The sequence below is a fragment of the Helicoverpa zea genome, chromosome 25, assembly GCF_022581195.2.
Source record: "Helicoverpa zea isolate HzStark_Cry1AcR chromosome 25, ilHelZeax1.1, whole genome shotgun sequence".
Classification (NCBI taxonomy): domain Eukaryota; kingdom Metazoa; phylum Arthropoda; class Insecta; order Lepidoptera; family Noctuidae; genus Helicoverpa; species Helicoverpa zea.
Window position 1 is genome coordinate 6,675,756 of NC_061476.1, and position 17,846 is coordinate 6,693,601.

Genomic DNA, 17,846 nt, shown 5'->3' on the forward strand with positions numbered 1-17,846 from the left:
TGCTTGTGGAGTAGTTTTGTTAATAATATACATCTTATACTAGTATGAAGTAACCACATAAGCAAAGCTTCTATCAGATATGTACGAAAAGTCAAGTGGCTAACTGTAACTCCGTAAATGCAAAGATAATTGGTGCGAACCGTAGTAGCACAAAAATCTCAATTACCTGAGCTTGCTAGAAGGACTTCCAAAAAATCTTAAAGACGCGTAAAACTGTAGAGAATAATTCATATGATAAATGTCTAAATAAAATCTGACCACGTTTTTTCAGCATCAAAATGAGCTGTAAATGCCCTTCATAGCCCTGTAAGCCTCAAGCCTCGGAAACTGGGTAAATTGGGACAATGTCTCTTGAAGAATAATGAAGTATCGAGTATAGTATGGTTTGTTAGGTGTTTAGTCCTGCAGTCAAAATTAAAATACCTAAATTAATTCAGAACTAGAATTAGTGAGTCATCTTAGGGGCTGGCGCCCAGCCAACGGGCTCGCCCGTGACTCACTACTACTACACTACTTCGCGCACTTGGATAAAATAGGCTTATATCTTTTTTTGATCTGATCAATAGATCCTGAGATTAGCGTGTTCAAAGTTCAAACAAAGAAACACTTCAGCTGTAGACTGAAAAACATTTTAACAAAATAATAAAACTGACTTCAATTAGCCCTGTTTGGTTTTTACTATACTGAAAACCACATCAAAATCAGTTCGGCCAAAAGTGAAACAAACATAATACTTACATGCATACATACAAACAGGTCAAACTGAGAACCACTTTTTTTAAGCCGATTAAAAACAGCACATTTCAAACTCAAAAATAACACATTAGACCCTTCACTCACTAACACAATGACAAGATTTCACAACACCATCTCACCCGAACCCTTAGTTAGTCATATACTAGGTTTAACGTACTCGACGGTTAGTTAAGAACTTCCAAGTTTATACAATTAATACTCAGCAGTCTTGTGCAGTTACAATCACAACTTAGTTAATGAGAACGGTTCTGTTACTGTTCAGTTACGGGATTCTGTTACAGGTAACTGATAAGTATTTGGGTAGCTTGATTGTGTTGGTTGAAAGTTAGTTTAAATATTAATATATTAAGAATAAATTATAAAAGACACCAATGACAGTGTTTCGGATGGCACGTTAAACTGGTCCCGGCTGTCATTGAACATCCTTGGCATTCGTTACGGGTAGTCAGAAGCCAGTCTAACCAAGGAGTATTGGGTTGCCCTGGTAACTGGGTTGAGGAGGTCAGATAGGCAGTCGCTTCTTGTAAAGCACTGGTACTCAGCTGAATCCGGTTAGACTGGAAGCTGAGCCCTACATACTCGTAGTTGGGAAAAAAGGCTCGGAGGATGATGATTGTGTGGGTTTAAAGTTGGTTTGAATATTAATAAAATAAGGAAAAAATACAAAACACTGGTACTCAGCTGAATCCGGTTAGACTAGAAGCCGACCACAACATAGTTGGGAAAAGGCTCGGGAGATGATGATGATGAGATGGAAAATAAGGAATAAATTGCTGGTTATCAAAAGATGCCATGATTAGTTTGATGGTGGAATCGGTCGATAGTCATTTATTTTTAGATAGATAATGTTGATAATAATTAGGTTATTAATGTATAATATTGACTTTCAACCTCTTGTCGGTAAATTAGTGGTACCTATTTCATTTGTTATCATATAGTAGGTAGGTTGGTATATTTGGTAGGTATTGAACACTACAAACTGTCTATTTTGATTAATGTTGAGTCGTCCCACTCGCTTCAACTGCGTCTACGACAAGTGGGGGTGACTGTGACGTCGTGGTACAACGGCTCGCCGCGTATGCGCCGGGTCCAGAGGTCAAATCTTGCTTATGCGCACCGGCCGCGCCCACGCGTTCTTACTACTTTAATTCTTATTTGCTTAATTGTACTATATTGTTATATTTAAAGTCATTATACGTATTTACATGTTATACAGTCCACTAGTATTATTTACTCCACCTGCTGAGCTATCGTCGTTACATATGGTCCTTCTCCCAAGAAAAATTGAACTGGACAAAGAAGACAAAGGATTTTGGTGAACATCGTACACGTCATCGAGTGACTCAGTGATTATTATCAAGTTTCTTCGCTGTGAACATTGTTACGTCGTGATATATCGGCACGGCTTGAGACTTTTCGGCCGTCTTAGCTGACGTCACCCAACTGACACGAGAAGAAACGGAATTACTCATCATAACGGACAGCAAATACACGTGTTCAGATTGTCGTCGTGCATTGAGATATCTGACAAGAATACTCCTCGGCGCAGTCATCATCAGTGGTTTGCACCGGAAAACAGTGAGCTCGTTCCAATTCCTTATTTAATCATCTCATCATCTTTCCATCATCATAATCATATTCATTATCATCCATATCCTACATTTCATTCATTTTTTACCTCATAATAATTAAAGAACGGTGTTACATTTTTTGCAAGTCATCTCCACATTATTTCATCATATTTCATCCCATTTTACCATTTATTTCAACTGTTTCATCTCTTCATTCATTCATTTCACTATAAGTTAATCATATCAATTGCAGTGTCGTTTTATATTTCAGCTAAAATCTAATATTATTATCTTATAACGTTAACATTACGCAGCGATTATCAGTGCACAAACGCCTTGCATTTTTTAAATAGCAATACACATTCTGCTACAATCTTGCTCGTGCACTTTATCTTGCAACTCGTTGCTATTATTTTATTAGAAGTGTTAACTTGCTGTTATAGTTTATATATTTCCTTAGTGCTTTATTACAAAAATCTATCGCCTTCTCTTAAAATGTCTGACATTAAAAGCCTTATTAAGAAACGTGCTTCAATTAAAGCAAAGCTCACGCAATTTTCTTCATACTTGAACATTTCCAAGTCATGTGAACAGTTGAGCGAAGTCCAGATTGTTGAGGTTGAGTATAGACTTAATACTATCGAAAATCTATATGATAAATACGACGTGTTACAGGCCGACATGGAAGAGATGGTGGACGACCCTAGCGAGCAATATGCGGAGCGTGAGGAGTTCGAAAAGCAGTACTACAGCTTGGTGGCTGCAGCACGTCAGCTGATCAGCAATGCTCGCAAGCAAGCTTCAGGGAACTCCATAGCCGAGGTTGATGTTTCTTGTTCTAAGCACACACACAAACATAATTCTATTCGTTTGCCTAAAATTGACCTTCCTAAGTTTTCCGGCAGCTATCATGATTGGTTAGAGTTTAGAGACACTTTCATTTCTATAATACACGATAACGACAGCATAGATAACATAAATAAATTACATTATCTTCGTGCGTCCTTAAAGGGTAGTGCTTCCTTGATTATTGACAATCTTGACTTTAGATCAGATAACTACGACGCTGCCTGGAAGTTGCTCTGTGATAGATATGATAATAAAAGGTTATTAGTTAATAACCACGTTCAATCACTTTTTAATGTGCAGTCCATCAGCAAGGAATCAAGTAACTCATTAAGACATATTGTTGACACCACAAATAAAAATTTAAGAGCGTTAGCTACACTGGGTCAACCTGTTGAGTACTGGGACACACTGATCATTTATATAATGACATGTAAACTTGACCAGGTGACAAACCGAGAGTGGGAGGAGCATAGGAATTCATTGTCAGAACCTCCAACATTAGCTGTATTTATTGAATTCATTCGTAACAGGGCTGATTTATTAGAAACGCTTGAGGAATCCAAGTCATTGTTTACTAAAGGCGAAGGTGTACATGTCAACAATATTAAACAAAGTAAACATTCTTCGGGTTCTAGTGAAACTTCTCGCAGTCCTTTATCATGTCCAATGTGTCAAAAAGATCACTTCATTTTTCAATGCGATAAATTCAAAAGCTTGCCTGTACAATCACGTATCAGTAAAGCTCAAACTTCCAATGTATGTTTAAATTGTCTTCGACCAGGTCATAATATTTATAAATGTAAATTGGGTCACTGTAAGTATTGTCTTGAGAAGCACAATACATTGTTGCACTTTGATCGCGATACCGTTGTTCCTAACCAACCGACTAGTACTTTAGCGTCTGTCAATCACCTTTCTACATCTCGAGTTGTCTTACTTTCCACAGCGCAGGTGAATGTGTCGGATGCTGAAGGCAACGTTCATACTGCACGAATCCTGCTGGATAACGGGAGTACGACTAACCTTATGTCACAGGAGTTGGCTCGTAAACTTAACATTTCCACCTATACAGTCGAGTCTAAGGTAACAGGCATTAATGATCAATCCTCTTATTGTACACAAGGTTGTTCGATTTCATTAAAGTCAGTCAATAGTGAATATGACATCGATATTGATTGCTATGTCGTGTCCAAAATTTCATCGTGTGTACCAAATACATATATTGATGTGCACAATATAAATATACCTACCAATATAGTCCTGGCTGACCCTCAGTTTTACGTTCCATCTTCTATAGATATTCTTGTAGGTGCTGAAGTCTTTTGGAACGTTTTAGGTACTAGCCGTATAGACTTAGGTAAATCCATGCCTACTTTATTTGAGTCCAAATTGGGATGGCTGTTATCAGGAGTCATCAAGAAATCAAATTCTTCTTCTCATTTATGTTTGCTGGCTGATACTTTGCAGGCAGACTTAAACCGTTTTTCTAAGCCAGACTCAGTTTCAGCAAAACATACACTCACGCGTGAAGAGCGTTCTTGTGAGGAATTATCTTTGAAGTCCACTTACCGTGATGCGGATGGACGCTTCGTAATTAGCATACCACTTAAGGAATCTCCTGACATATTGGGTGATTCCTATAACATGGCTAAGCGCCGCTTAGCATTACCCTACACATTAGGGCTGAACTGGAGGTGCTCATCACATACCTTTTCTTTCTCCATGTCAAATGCAACTTCCAGTAACATTGCCACAAAACGTAAGATTTTGTCTGTCATTGCTCAGATCTTTGATTCTATTGGCTTGGTCGTTCCTTGCATAGTGGAAGCCAAGATAATCATGCAGCAACTGTGGCTGATAAAGTGTTCCTGGGATGAGCCAGTTCCCGAACATATTCAGCATCCACGGGACAGCTTTCAAAATAGCTTACCTTTTTTAAATGATTTTAGGATGCGTCGGTGGATCACGTGTGAATCATCATCTTCTGTGCAGTTGCAGGTGTTTACCGACGCATCTGAAAGGGCGTATGGTGCTTGTTTGCATGTCCGCAGCGTATCGCTTAGTGGTGAGGTTCACATACACCTTCTTACTGCTACAAGCAAATTAGCGCCGGTCAAGTCAACGACCATCCCCCGACTCGAACTTTGTGCTGCGTTGTTGAGTTCGAGATTATACGTAAAGGTACGTCAGTCACTTACACTACATATTGACGGCGTCTATTTCTGGTGTGATTCCACCATAGTCTTGGGTTGGTTGTCCGCCTCACCCACGCAACTTAAGACCTTCGTTCGCCATCGTGTCTCTGAAATTCAGGAAACTGCGGAGGGTAGAACTTGGCGTTACGTTCCGTCACAAAAAAACCCCGCAGACCTCGCTTCGCGTGGACTCAGAGCAGATAAGCTACTTTCTTCTTCGCTATGGTGGTCGGGACCACAATTTTTATTCAAGGATTCATCTACTTGGCCTCAATTTCCTGAATCGCATCAACCCACTCAAAATCTACCAGAAACAGTAACTTCTTCTTTTCTTCTTTTCATACCTTCAATCATAACGACAATATCATTTCTAAATTATTTAAAACATTTAATAAAATACAACGTTTTACCGCATACTTACTTTTCATTAACATTAAAATTAAAAAACAAACAGTTTGTCCTGGTCCACTTACATCTAAAGAGTTGAATAGTGCATTACACATTATATGTATTAAGATTTTGCCAACAGGAGTCATTTCCTTCGTGTTGGAGTTGTAACAATTCCTTTTATGATTACAATATATTAAACACTATTCTTTAAGCAACTAAACATATTATTTGTAAATTCTTATTTGACATGTATCACCTACGACTTTTACATCTTTTACCGAAATTGTTTCTTACAACACTTCGTCACCATTCACCCATCATGATAGCTGACCGTAGGGACTTATCAAGTGCTTTACATGTGTGTTTGTGTGTTTAGCCACGAGGGCCGTCCATCTTGAACCTTTATCCGGCTTTTCTGGCTGCCATGAACCGCTTTATTGCTCGTAGGGGGAAGCCAAGTAACATTTTCTCATGTCTAGCATTGTCCGCAGTTAAGTCAACCAAACACCATCTCAGACGCATCCTTGTATTAACGAATTTAACTTTTGAAGAGATGGTAACATGTTTAATTCAAGTGGAAGCTATCTTAAATTCCAGGCCCTTAACTCCACTTTCCGATGACCTTTCCGACCTTATTCCCTTGACGCCTGCCCACTTCCTTATTGGACGATCGCTCATCTTGTTGCCTCACCCACAGGTCCAGAACGATAACGTAAACAACTTGCAGCGGTTCCGTCGCATCGAATGTTTGAAGCAACATTTTTGGCCACGCTTCTCACCTGAGTACATTTTGTGGCTCCAACAACGAACCAAATAGCTCAGATCGTCAGGGGAACTTACAGAAGGAACCCTTGTCGTCATTAGAGATAAAAGCTCACCTCCTCTGTTATGGCTTTTAGGACGGATCGTTAAGGTGCTTCCTGCTAGAGACGGCATTGCACGAGTCGCCGACATCCGCACACGTAAGGGTGTCATTCGGCGAGCGTTCAACACAATTTGCCCGTTACCCGTCGCCACTGCTGTTGAAGACACTTCAACGGGGGGAGTATGTTGAGTCGTCCCACTCGCTTCAACTGCGTCTACGACAAGTGGGGGTGACTGTGACGTCGTGGTACAACGGCTCGCCGCGTATGCGCCGGGTCCAGAGGTCAAATCTTGCTTATGCGCACCGGCCGCGCCCACGCGTTCTTACTACTTTAATTCTTATTTGCTTAATTGTACTATATTGTTATATTTAAAGTCATTATACGTATTTACATGTTATACAGTCCACTAGTATTATTTACTCCACCTGCTGAGCTATCGTCGTTACAATTAAGCATATTTAAAATTAGGTAATACGAGCCTCGAGATCCTGAATTTTTGGTCATCTGCCTAGCCTTTTCCCAACTATGTTAGGGTCGGCTTCCAATCCAACCGAATGCGGCTGAGTACTAGCGTTTTACATGGAGCGACTACATACCTGACCTCCTCAACCCAGTTACCCGGGCAAGCCAATAGCCAATAGACTAGTGGTCAGATTTTGGCTTCTAACTACTCGTAACGACTGCCAAAGGTGTAAGTAATTTTCCTAAGTGAGCTTTTGATATGTCATAAGATGTTATCCATTGCTTAACTAATGTAAATACTGGTTAGATTAAATCACATCTGTATTTTTTTGATCAATGGTGACTCAACATGTCGCCGAGTCAGGGTTGCCAGTTGCCAGCACTGATTGTTGCCACGATAAAAAATTGGAACCATAGAGAAAGTTGTAGGTATAATTTTTATTACGAGAAATTGTTTGTTGGTTAGCCGTGAGGTCGGGATAATTTTATGATTAAAATCGCTTGAAGGTTACGTTGTTATAACTAATAATGCGAATTATAGTAATTGTAAGTCCATAAAAAGTGTGGCAAATATAAAAAAATATAACAGAAAAGTATAATATCTTTTAGATTTCAAAGAGACTTCGTTAACAAATATTAGAGGTACAAATAAAATAATAATTTGCCATTTTAAGTACTTTACATTAAGAGCTGTTAATAAAATATTAGGAAGCAATCTACTTACAGATATTTTAATTAAAGTGGTCCTAGTTTTCCGCAAATTGGTCATTTTAAATAACAGAGATAAAGAGGAGTGGATTAATAGTGTTTATTAGCTACAAAACGTGTTTTTCATTGTGTTAATTTGTAACAAATCTCTAAACTTGTAGAACTTTGGTTGTAAGCGCTTATCTCCGAAACTACCAATCCGAATAAAAAAATATTTTACTGTCTGATAGCCCACTGATCGAAGAAGACTATACCTAGGCAACTTTCATTCGGATACACAAAGTAGTCCCTTCTAGATACAAGTAAAACTACTAACACACTACAAATTAAATTCTTAACTTCGGACAACCCTACTGCAAGTTCTCGAACGCGTCACGGAAATGTGCGTGACCCGACCTTTTGTGTTTTTTTTTTAAGAATATACCCAAAGTAATGTAGCTTTTTACTATTCACCACGACTTTATCGAGAACGACATAAGTATGGTTATTGCTTAACCTTCGAGTTACCCGCATTGCGGCTACCGAGGTATGACAGAAACTTTAATGGGCAGGTAATACGTAAAAATTAAGGAGAAACTAGTACACTGCTGGCCATTTGAATGGTAATATTAGATTTATTTGGTCGTCCTCGAATTTTTTTGCGCGATTTCTGGGTATTAGTGGGCTTAAAAGTGAGTTAGGATAACTAATTGCCGATTGCTCGAAATAAATTGAAAAGTGAACAATTTGATGTAATCATAACAAAAATACATAAATAGAGTCAGACAGTACATCAACCTATCTCAATTTTTCTCTTCAAAAGATTTTCAACTTTATCACAATAGAGGTAGGTTAATGTTCTATTGGAAAATATTTGTCAAATTCGGGTAGGTTGCCCTGCTAAAACGGGTTTCTCGCGATAGGAATTGATACCTTACCTATATTGTTTATTAAAAATACTACAATTAATACATATTACTACACTACAGTATCTGCCCAAAATAACAACCACCCATATTTTTAACACAATTAATTAAACCATGAACCATACTCAAATTTCCCGACCAAGCATTTGGTGTTACGTTCAGTATGATAGACAAATACCAAGTATTCTCGGCGTAAACTTGGATGTAGCTTACAAAAGCGACTTGGCACTTGGCAGCCCGAAACTAAGTCAGCGTTCAAACAGAGGGAATCCCAATTTATGTGCGATCTTGGCACAGTTGCTGAGCTTCAGTTATCTTGACTGTTTGACTCGATTCTAGGGAGTCAATTTTAATGGTGGACTGTGTAGGTTTGTAATTTATCCTTAAAATTTTCATAAAAATTCATTTTACGTATTCAAATCCTTGTAACTTCAAACAAATTTACCTAATCGAACTGATAATTCAATTAGTACATTTACTAGAAGAATAATGATATTTTTACCGCACTATAATTTTAGAATGGCCAATTAGAACCACTATTTTTTGGTAGCAACACTAACCACACGTCATTTGCCAAATTCATTGTGTTTCGCGCGCAATTGGGGTTTTGTATGATTTCTTGTTATAACAAAAACAACTGGCAGTAAGTTTTATTCACAATCATTGTTTTTTGCATAAATGAAATAATGCTTCAAAGACAAATGTATACTATGGAATTCCTTAAATGAGGAATATAAAAATAAATCTGACAAGTCAAACTAGAAAGGTCAAAATAGTCTCTCTAATATCTGACATATGTCATGAAAATTATTTCCTAAATAAACCTTGAAAAGGGTATTTCAGTTTTTCCTTATAAACGTAAAAGCAAGCAATTTCCAAAAAAACACAGAATATATAAAAACTTATTTCTGAAAAAACTGTGTTTTATTAACTTCTCGATAATTACTATTAAACGTTTTTCGTGTCTGGAATCTGAATATGAAATCAACAATCAAAATTCCTGTTCGAAAACTTTTAATGATTTCACAATCAATCGCGAACAATTTGTGTTTCTATGCATTTTTAACTAGTGACCAATTAATTTTGGCTCGAAGTGTAATGTTGGCAAAAAGTGTGATTAAATGAAAGTTGATGTATGAAGGCGGACGTTTAGTTTTGTTTATTAAATTATGTGGCTGTGTTAATGAAGGTAGTTTTTTATTAAGTTAATTAATATTGGGAGTTGGACATTTGTGGTATAATAATGACTACTATGCTTAATATTACTTTGCTGGATGGTCTTGCCAAATCTTACTGAGGGGTATCGGGTTGTTAGGGTAACTGGATTGACGAGGTTAGGTAGACAGTCGCGTTCAATTTTAATGTCAATAAAATGCATGCAATTTGTATAGGTAAAGTAATCCAATTATAAGAATCAACCAAAAAAAAATCTGCACTACAGGACCTTTTCAAAAATTCCGTATTAGTCAAAAGAATTTTGAATCCAGCTATTAAAAATTAAACACAGAAAACTATGGCGTTCCACTTTCCACCTTGCACCTATGTAAAGTTAAAAAATACAAAAAAAAAAAAACAATTCACTTTTCACCCTGACTGTACTAAAACAAGGGAGATTAAAAATTAATTATAAATGGCCCATTATCACCTCCACAAAGGTTTCAAACTGAAATTGCCTATAAAAATCCTGAAGGCCGCTGCCTAGGACCCCAACAATTTATTGACCCCTGTCTGTTAAATTTTAACTGTGTTTTATAATAGATATAGATTAGGAGATTACTAGAAGCGCCTTAATAGGAAGGTAGAATGAATAAATTATGGAGTCAAGTGTTTCTTTGCCGAAATCGATATAAAATGTTAGGAATAATATGTAGTGTTAATTGAACATACAATGTTAGGATTAGGAAAACTATGTAACTTTAATTTAGGCAAGATAGTTAATTGCGGCTTTGGATACACGACACATGTTTCGCCATCCGGGGCATCTTTAGGAGACGTTGACTCGTAGACTGCTTTTATTTTTATAGAATGATAATGACCACCACTAGAGATATGGGCGGTTTGCGATGTTTAAATCCACCAAAGGAATTTTAGGAAACAGCTTTCCTTTTATTTGACATGTACTAAAAAGACGAGCTATTATAAAATACGGTTTAAAACAGACAACGCCTGTATGAAAAATCTCAACTAATTTATAAACAATAGCAGTTCCTAGAAGTATTCTGTGGCACAAATACCTATTTGTCCCCAACTAGTCTAGTCCTAGTGGTCTAGCCCCCAACTGCGATTGTTCTACTTATTTCTGCCCTTTCAGTTAATTGGTCAAGATTTTCTTACAGGAGGATTTTTAATAAAACCTACTCTATTGAAAAAACAATCCACTTCCAGTATAAATTCTATACCAGTACCCAGAATCAATTTTATTAAGCATCTGTTTGGGTTCCAGTAATTTAATTAATTTCCCTCCCTTCTTTCATGGTTAGCGGAATCCTATTTTAATTGAATATCAGGTTTGTTTTTGATGTTCATATACTACCCAAATGTTACTATGTACTTCGGGTGAATTCGTTGGCTTTATATAAAAGCGACCCCAGCTTTGTACGGGTACATAGGTATGTATTTGGCAAGATTAAAAAGCTCTTCTTGAAACTGAGCTAAAAATTAGGACTTTTTGAGAGTATAAAGTTAGATAAAACAGTCCTCCAAAACACTCGTGAAGTGAAAATACATAGGACCTACTTGACTTATGGATTACCTAATAAGTTAGATTTTTGAAAACGGTATTAAAAGTTACTGCCCCTAAGCCCGGGATAAGTTAAGGTTGGCTGTAAGAGAACCCAATTCTGGGTTAAGCTCGCCATTGTACATAAACTGTCTTTATTATTTTTTTTTTATTATGTATTGTTAAGTGTGCAATAAAGAATAGTAGAATAGTAGATAAGTACTTCTTCATCATCATCATCATCATCTCAGCCATAGGACGTCCACTGCTGAACATAGGCCTCCCCTTTAGATCTCCACAGATACATGTTGGAGGCGACCTGCATCCAGCGTCTCGTCCATACTTCTTAGTAAATACTTTTTCAAATCGATTCAAAAAATAGTAATCTTTCCTCTTTATTACCTCTATATTAGTATAGATATAGTTATGATATAGACAGAAGATCAAAATGGACACATAGGAGTATGGAGTATTGATTTTAGTTCAAATAACTTTCTTCACTACGAGTACATAATCAAGTTGGAAACTTCTATTTAACCTTCGATGAGAAGGCCATTACCCTACATAGCATGTTGTTATTATGTACCATCTTTTACCCTCGGTTTCACCCGTATTTTGAAGGTTATTTTGTGCATAAGGATCAAATTAAGTTTAGCAAGTCCAAGTTTCATCTGTTTCTGGTATGCCATTTTGCATTTGTAGTGTATGCAGGTACATGTGCATCATTGTATAGGTTATGTCATTATTATGACGCCTCGTGCGCATACGTCACTCGGTTATAAATACCGGATCGAGCGGTGGGGAGTCAGTCGTTGTCAGACTGTCGACCTGTGTGGTGGTGCGTTGGCGAGTCGATTAACATAATAAAATGAGCGTACAATACATTGGCGACGAGGATAAAACCGTGAGTGTTTGGACCAACAGTTACCTATTATCTAATTTTTATAATTTTGAACTACCTATTAGTTCTGTGATCCAGAAAAATATTTGATATACAAGGTTATACTAAATAATTTGTCCTATTCATGCCTATACCAAATTAATGTATGCTAAATAAGCTTTGACAACAAGTAACCTCTGACCGATGTTAATATTCAATCATATTAAAAAGAGCAAAAGGAAAGAAGGAAGGGAAGAGAGTAGAATGACAAAGTATACATAACTTTTATGTTCATGTATGTATCACCCGAATTGCAAACAAATTTTAACCTTTTTACGTAATTCTTTGTTTAAGTTTACCTTGTTACAATTCTAATGGAAGTAGCAATATTTATTGCAGGTGTTAATATTTATCAAATGAGTAATTTATAATATGAAATCATTACTTGGTGATCAGTTTACTCATTCTTAAACCTGCATCAAAATTTATTCAATAATAGGCATTTATTGGAAGCAATATAAAGTTGCTGGTTGTTGAATTGTCGTCAAGACGACTTTAGCAGTGGTGGGATTTCCTAGAGGATATAATACAATAACCTATTTGCCTTATAATCAATTGTGTTTAATAATTGTTGTGCTTGCATGCCAACAAGGCGGAATGTACACGGATCTTATTATGTTGTTTACAATCCTATTTTGTAAGTGCCTGCATTCTAAGCAAATAAAGACCTATTCTATTCCAAAAATCTGCTGGTCATTAAATTGACAGCTTGACGGTTAGCAGTAGTGTATATCTACTGGTCATTAGATTGACAGCTTGGCAGTTGGCAGTAGTGTGTATCTACTGGTCATTAAATTGACAGCCTGATTGTTGGCAGTAGTCTATATCTACTGGTCATTGAATTGACAGCTTGATGGTTGGCAGTAGTGTGTATCTACTGGTCATTAAATTGACAACCTGATTGTTGGCAGTAGTCTATATCTACTGGTCATTGAATTGACAGCTTGATGGTTGGCAGTAGTGTATATCTACTGGTCATTAAATTGACAGCCTGATTGTTGGCAGTAGTCTATATCTACTGGTCATTGAATTGACAGCTTGATGGTTGGCAGTAGTGTATATCTACTGGTCATTAAATTGACAGCTTGGCAGTTGGCAGTAGTCTATATCTACTGGTCATTAAATTGACAGCTTGACAGTTGGCAGTAGTCTATATCTACTGGTCATTCAATTGACTGTACACGCATAAATTATCTGGCGATAGTTGTCAACTACTGCAACAACTAAATAGTAAATCTTGATAATTTTTATATTTTCTGTGCCCGGTGATTTGGATCATAAAAAGCTTCCAAACTTAACTTCTCAGAGTCTAGTCAACAACTTATACCTGCTATATTGTTCTGGTACTTAACTAACTTAATTCCAGTGCTTGCAATATAGAGGATATTACAAGAACAAACTGGTGGGTTATATACTCAACGGTTCTACAAATGACAAACATGTGCTAGGTATCTAGTTAAACAAACAGCACATTGAGGGACCGTAGTAGGTTGGCCATGTATGTTGAAGAACTCGCCCAGCTATACTGGTATGTATTCACCTATGCACAACATCCAAGTCCATCAACACCTCTAGTGGGTTGCCTACCCATAATAGTGTTAATTATAACAGTTGCTCAGTCACCCCAGGTATAATTTCAATACTTTTACTTTATTTTGCTGTATTAAAGAGGTTGTTATACAACAGAGATATTCCAGAAGATACAGAACAGTAGAACAGCATACAAGCAGCAATACTAGCTGGAAAATATGGATCAAAATTTTGGTATTCAATAGATAGAATCTTTGGTAAACATGCTAGCTCACAATTGTAATTTCAGTACTTTAGGTTGATATAAAACTCTTAGATCAAAAGAATATGGAACTAAGCATTGGAGCAATCTGTGATTTATTTGACAATGCTACTTTATCTACCCAACTGCCTCGTTGGTCTAGCTGTCGCAAGCGCGGCTGCTGAGCACGAGGTCTCGGGTTCGATTCCCGGGTCGGGCCTGGAAGTTGGTGATTGATACACCCGTGCATCGGAAAGCACGTAAATGTCGGTCCTGCGCCTGATCTCTTTCCGGTCGTGTCGGATTGCCGTCCCATCGGGTTATGAGAGTGAAGGAACAGTGAGTGCACCTGTGTCTGCGCAAATGCTTGTGCACTATAATATGTCCTGTGCAGTTGGCTAATCCCCTTACGTGAGTACAGCCGCCGCCCGTAGCCGATAATCGGCTAGGAGGACATCATCATCATTTACCCAACTGGGCCGTCTCATCTGTGAAAAAAAAATCTTTTAAGGATGATACCTGGAAGGAGTTCCAATGTAGATACTTACTCTGGGAACTGTCTAATGATGATTAGCTCATGGATGATTGTTGCAATCAAGTTCTCAAAAGTTGATGATTGCGTGTGCTTTTAAAACCTTCAAGATTCAGGCTTGAATGAATTTTAATTGGTATCTTAGCCTCTTTTTTATTGATTTACATTGGTGTTTACAAATAGTTTAACAAAGTGGCCCTCATTATAATATTGTTATTTGCAAATTATGTTTTACAGTATTGCAGTACCAATAAGCAGTATAAGTACATTGAGAGTTGTGGAAGAATATGCTTCCATAGGGGCGAATAACATAACCATATATGAACATATATGAAATAGAATCCATTTATTGATCTCAAGTTAATAAATCATCACATTAATATATTCTTGAAGTGCACACCTACTTGTAATATAAAGTTGTGTAATTTCCTCAACCCATCCCATAAGATAAGATCCATATGGGTGGTGGGATGGATATCTATTAACAAAATAATGTCCTGTGTCCATAGCGTTAGGGTTAATAATAATTGATCTTAGAACACCAATCTTAGGTTACCGTAAGACAATTGGAATCGCACGAGAGGTAAAGAACTTTATCACTATTTACATTTATCGACATTTATTACTCTTTTGTGCTAATTAAACTACACAGTTGCGTCGACATTTGGTTAATAATAACTAAAATATTATTAAGTTCCTAAGTCCTACTGCAAAATATAATCTGAGTAAGTGTTCCTTAAAGTATAGGAAGTAAAATTGCCCTTAGTCACCAAATCGTTTAAAAATTTACTGGGGTGCTGTCCCTATAAAAGATAATAATATTTTTATATTCTGGTTGTCTAACTAAAACAACGTAGATAAAGTCAGCTGCAATAAAGGGTAAGCGCTTTTGAACGAAACAATAAACATACTTATGCAGCCAACTATACTTACATAAAAAAAAAAAAAATATTACGTTACCTATACGTGGTCATGAAATTGGAAAAGCGTAAAATATTAAAAATGGAAGCAGCACAAAGCTGATCATCAAATTGATGAGGTCAAGTATGACATGAGAGCAGCATAGCTGCTCATGAAATTGAGATATAGAATTAGAATCCCACATTTATCTATGTGTAGACAGATGTTTTAGAAAGGTTAGCGGTTGTTTTGCAAAAGGAAAATTGCATCGACTAGAAAACTGTTTATGAGCTGCTGTCACCTTGTTGAAAGGAAGAAGAGCATGAGTTGAGGGTCAGGGACTCTTCTATTTTATGGTGATGCAGAATGTCACAGCTTCAAAATATATAGTGCAAAGTTAGTGACACCTGTTAAAGTGCGTTCGTTGCATAATATGGTTCTAATTAGTTAAAATCTGATTCGTAATGTTACTTTACACCTTCGTTATAATCAATATGTAACCATGACACTAAAAAGCTTACCATCAAAGCATAATAATTCTTTGACTACTTAAATTTTTGAAAACCACATTAGGAAAAGCAAACAAACATTACAGAACGCAATGTCCGGTGATAATAGTGTTCTTGGATGCCTAACCGAAATATAAGTATCCCTATCGCACTATTATATGCAGTAAGGTATTCATATGTTGGGTGTTGAATGCTAAGAAGCTTACAGTTTCTTGACTAGATATTGGACATACATTGATGTAGGGTATTTAAAGCCTATATCAGAATTTCAGCGAGTGTACTAGCAGAAACGTGCAAAGTACCAGCGCTGATCAATAGGGTTGAAGACCAGATTGTTTGTTACATTGCTGAGATAATGATAGGCTTTGATATTCCACTCTCAAATTAAAAACTACATATTACCAAAATTAGTTGAGTTAGCATTCTCTTGCTTACAAGGCACACAAAGTACTTAACTCGTACATAGAACTACAATTTAAACCATTAAATTGGTGACAAAATATGTGGTCGCCATTAAATTGGAGACAAAGTATGTGGTCACCATTAAATGGGTGACAAAGTATGGAGTCACCATTAAATTGGAGACAAAGTATGTGGTCACCATTAAATGGGTGACAAAGTATGGAGTCACCATTAAATTGGAGACAAAGTATGTGGTCACCATTAAATGGGTGACAAAGTATATGGTCATCATCAAATTGGAAACAGTCCATCTAGGTCACCATTCAATTGGGACGATCTTATGTGATTACTTTCCTCGTACGGCTCGTACGGTTTTGAATGAGTGAAAAGCATTGATGAGGTACCCTAATGCCGATCTTTTACCTTGGAACAATGCATTCTGTATCAGTTTTAAGTGAAGTCGAACCAAGCAAGATGAGTGCTCATTATCTGAAGGTACAGCAATATTTGAGACTTGCTTGATTTCACATGGACTGATTGGCGGGATGTCTGCCAAATGGACGGATCATCTCTAGTGTAGATATAATACAGGGCCGGAACAGCGGCTACAAAACCTGAAGTTAAACTTGCCGGCCTGATATCACTGCTACGAATTTGTCTTGTTGAGCCTGAAGCAGATGCTGGTATGTTACCGTCTGCAAAGGGACGGATTTTTATTTATGTTTATTTCACAAGGGAAGGGATGTAGTGTCCTGCAGTATAACCGATATCTGTCGTCTCCTTAAATGGAAAGGGAAATGAAATGGAAACGGAACAAAGTAAATCAGTTTGATGGCAGTGTGATCGGTGGACTGATCTGATAGCGTGGTAACCCTGGCAGTAAAAAGTTAACTTCAGAAATGAAATGTTAATTGGCGAGAACTTACATCGTCATCATCATTCTCCTACCCTTAGGTATACCGATTTCATTTGTGATCGGCGCAGCATGTTTTCTTCTTCCATATTCTTCTATCAGCCGTCATCTCTCAAGTAACAGTCTTACTAGCCATGTCGACTTTCACACAATACATCCATCGTTTCTTTGCCGCGAAAGTACATACATGTTTTCAATACGATAACATTTCAGTATCTTTTTATACATATACATTTGGATAAATACGCAGTCCAATACTCGTAGATACCCACAAAACTGTCAGTGTAAACTATTAATGGGTATAAGTAGTCGTTAACACTCGTTTTCCTTTTCATTTCGCTCGATTTGCCCTTGTTAAGGGTGACCCTTTTATATTTAGATAGGTTATTTAAGGAGTAGTGTACGCATACTTTATTGGGGTATTTTAACGTGAGGTAGCTTTAAAAGAAGTATACAGT

The 17,846-nt window shown here is 37.1% G+C and overlaps 2 protein-coding genes across 10 annotated transcripts in view; both read left to right on the top strand.

Annotated features, from left to right (window-relative positions):
- LOC124642618 overlaps positions 1-17,846 on the top strand; it is a 143,548-nt gene that overhangs the window by 37,421 nt on the left and 88,281 nt on the right. The window lies entirely within an intron of this gene.
- On the top strand, positions 1,757-7,028 carry LOC124642617. Of its 9 annotated transcripts, none has more exons than XR_006985794.1 (3): positions 1,757-3,149; positions 4,123-4,259; positions 5,126-7,028. XR_006985794.1 is itself a non-coding variant. In XM_047181127.1 (2 exons), exons 1-2 carry the CDS (start codon positions 2,823-2,825, stop codon positions 6,576-6,578), a joined length of 447 nt encoding a protein of 148 aa, XP_047037083.1. In that variant the 5' UTR covers positions 1,757-2,822; the 3' UTR covers positions 6,579-7,028. The 9 variants fall into 9 exon arrangements, 6 of the variants coding, with proteins under 6 accessions (XP_047037083.1, XP_047037082.1, XP_047037078.1 ...); XR_006985795.1 differs by having other exon boundaries at positions 5,169-7,028; XR_006985796.1 differs by having other exon boundaries at positions 6,459-7,028.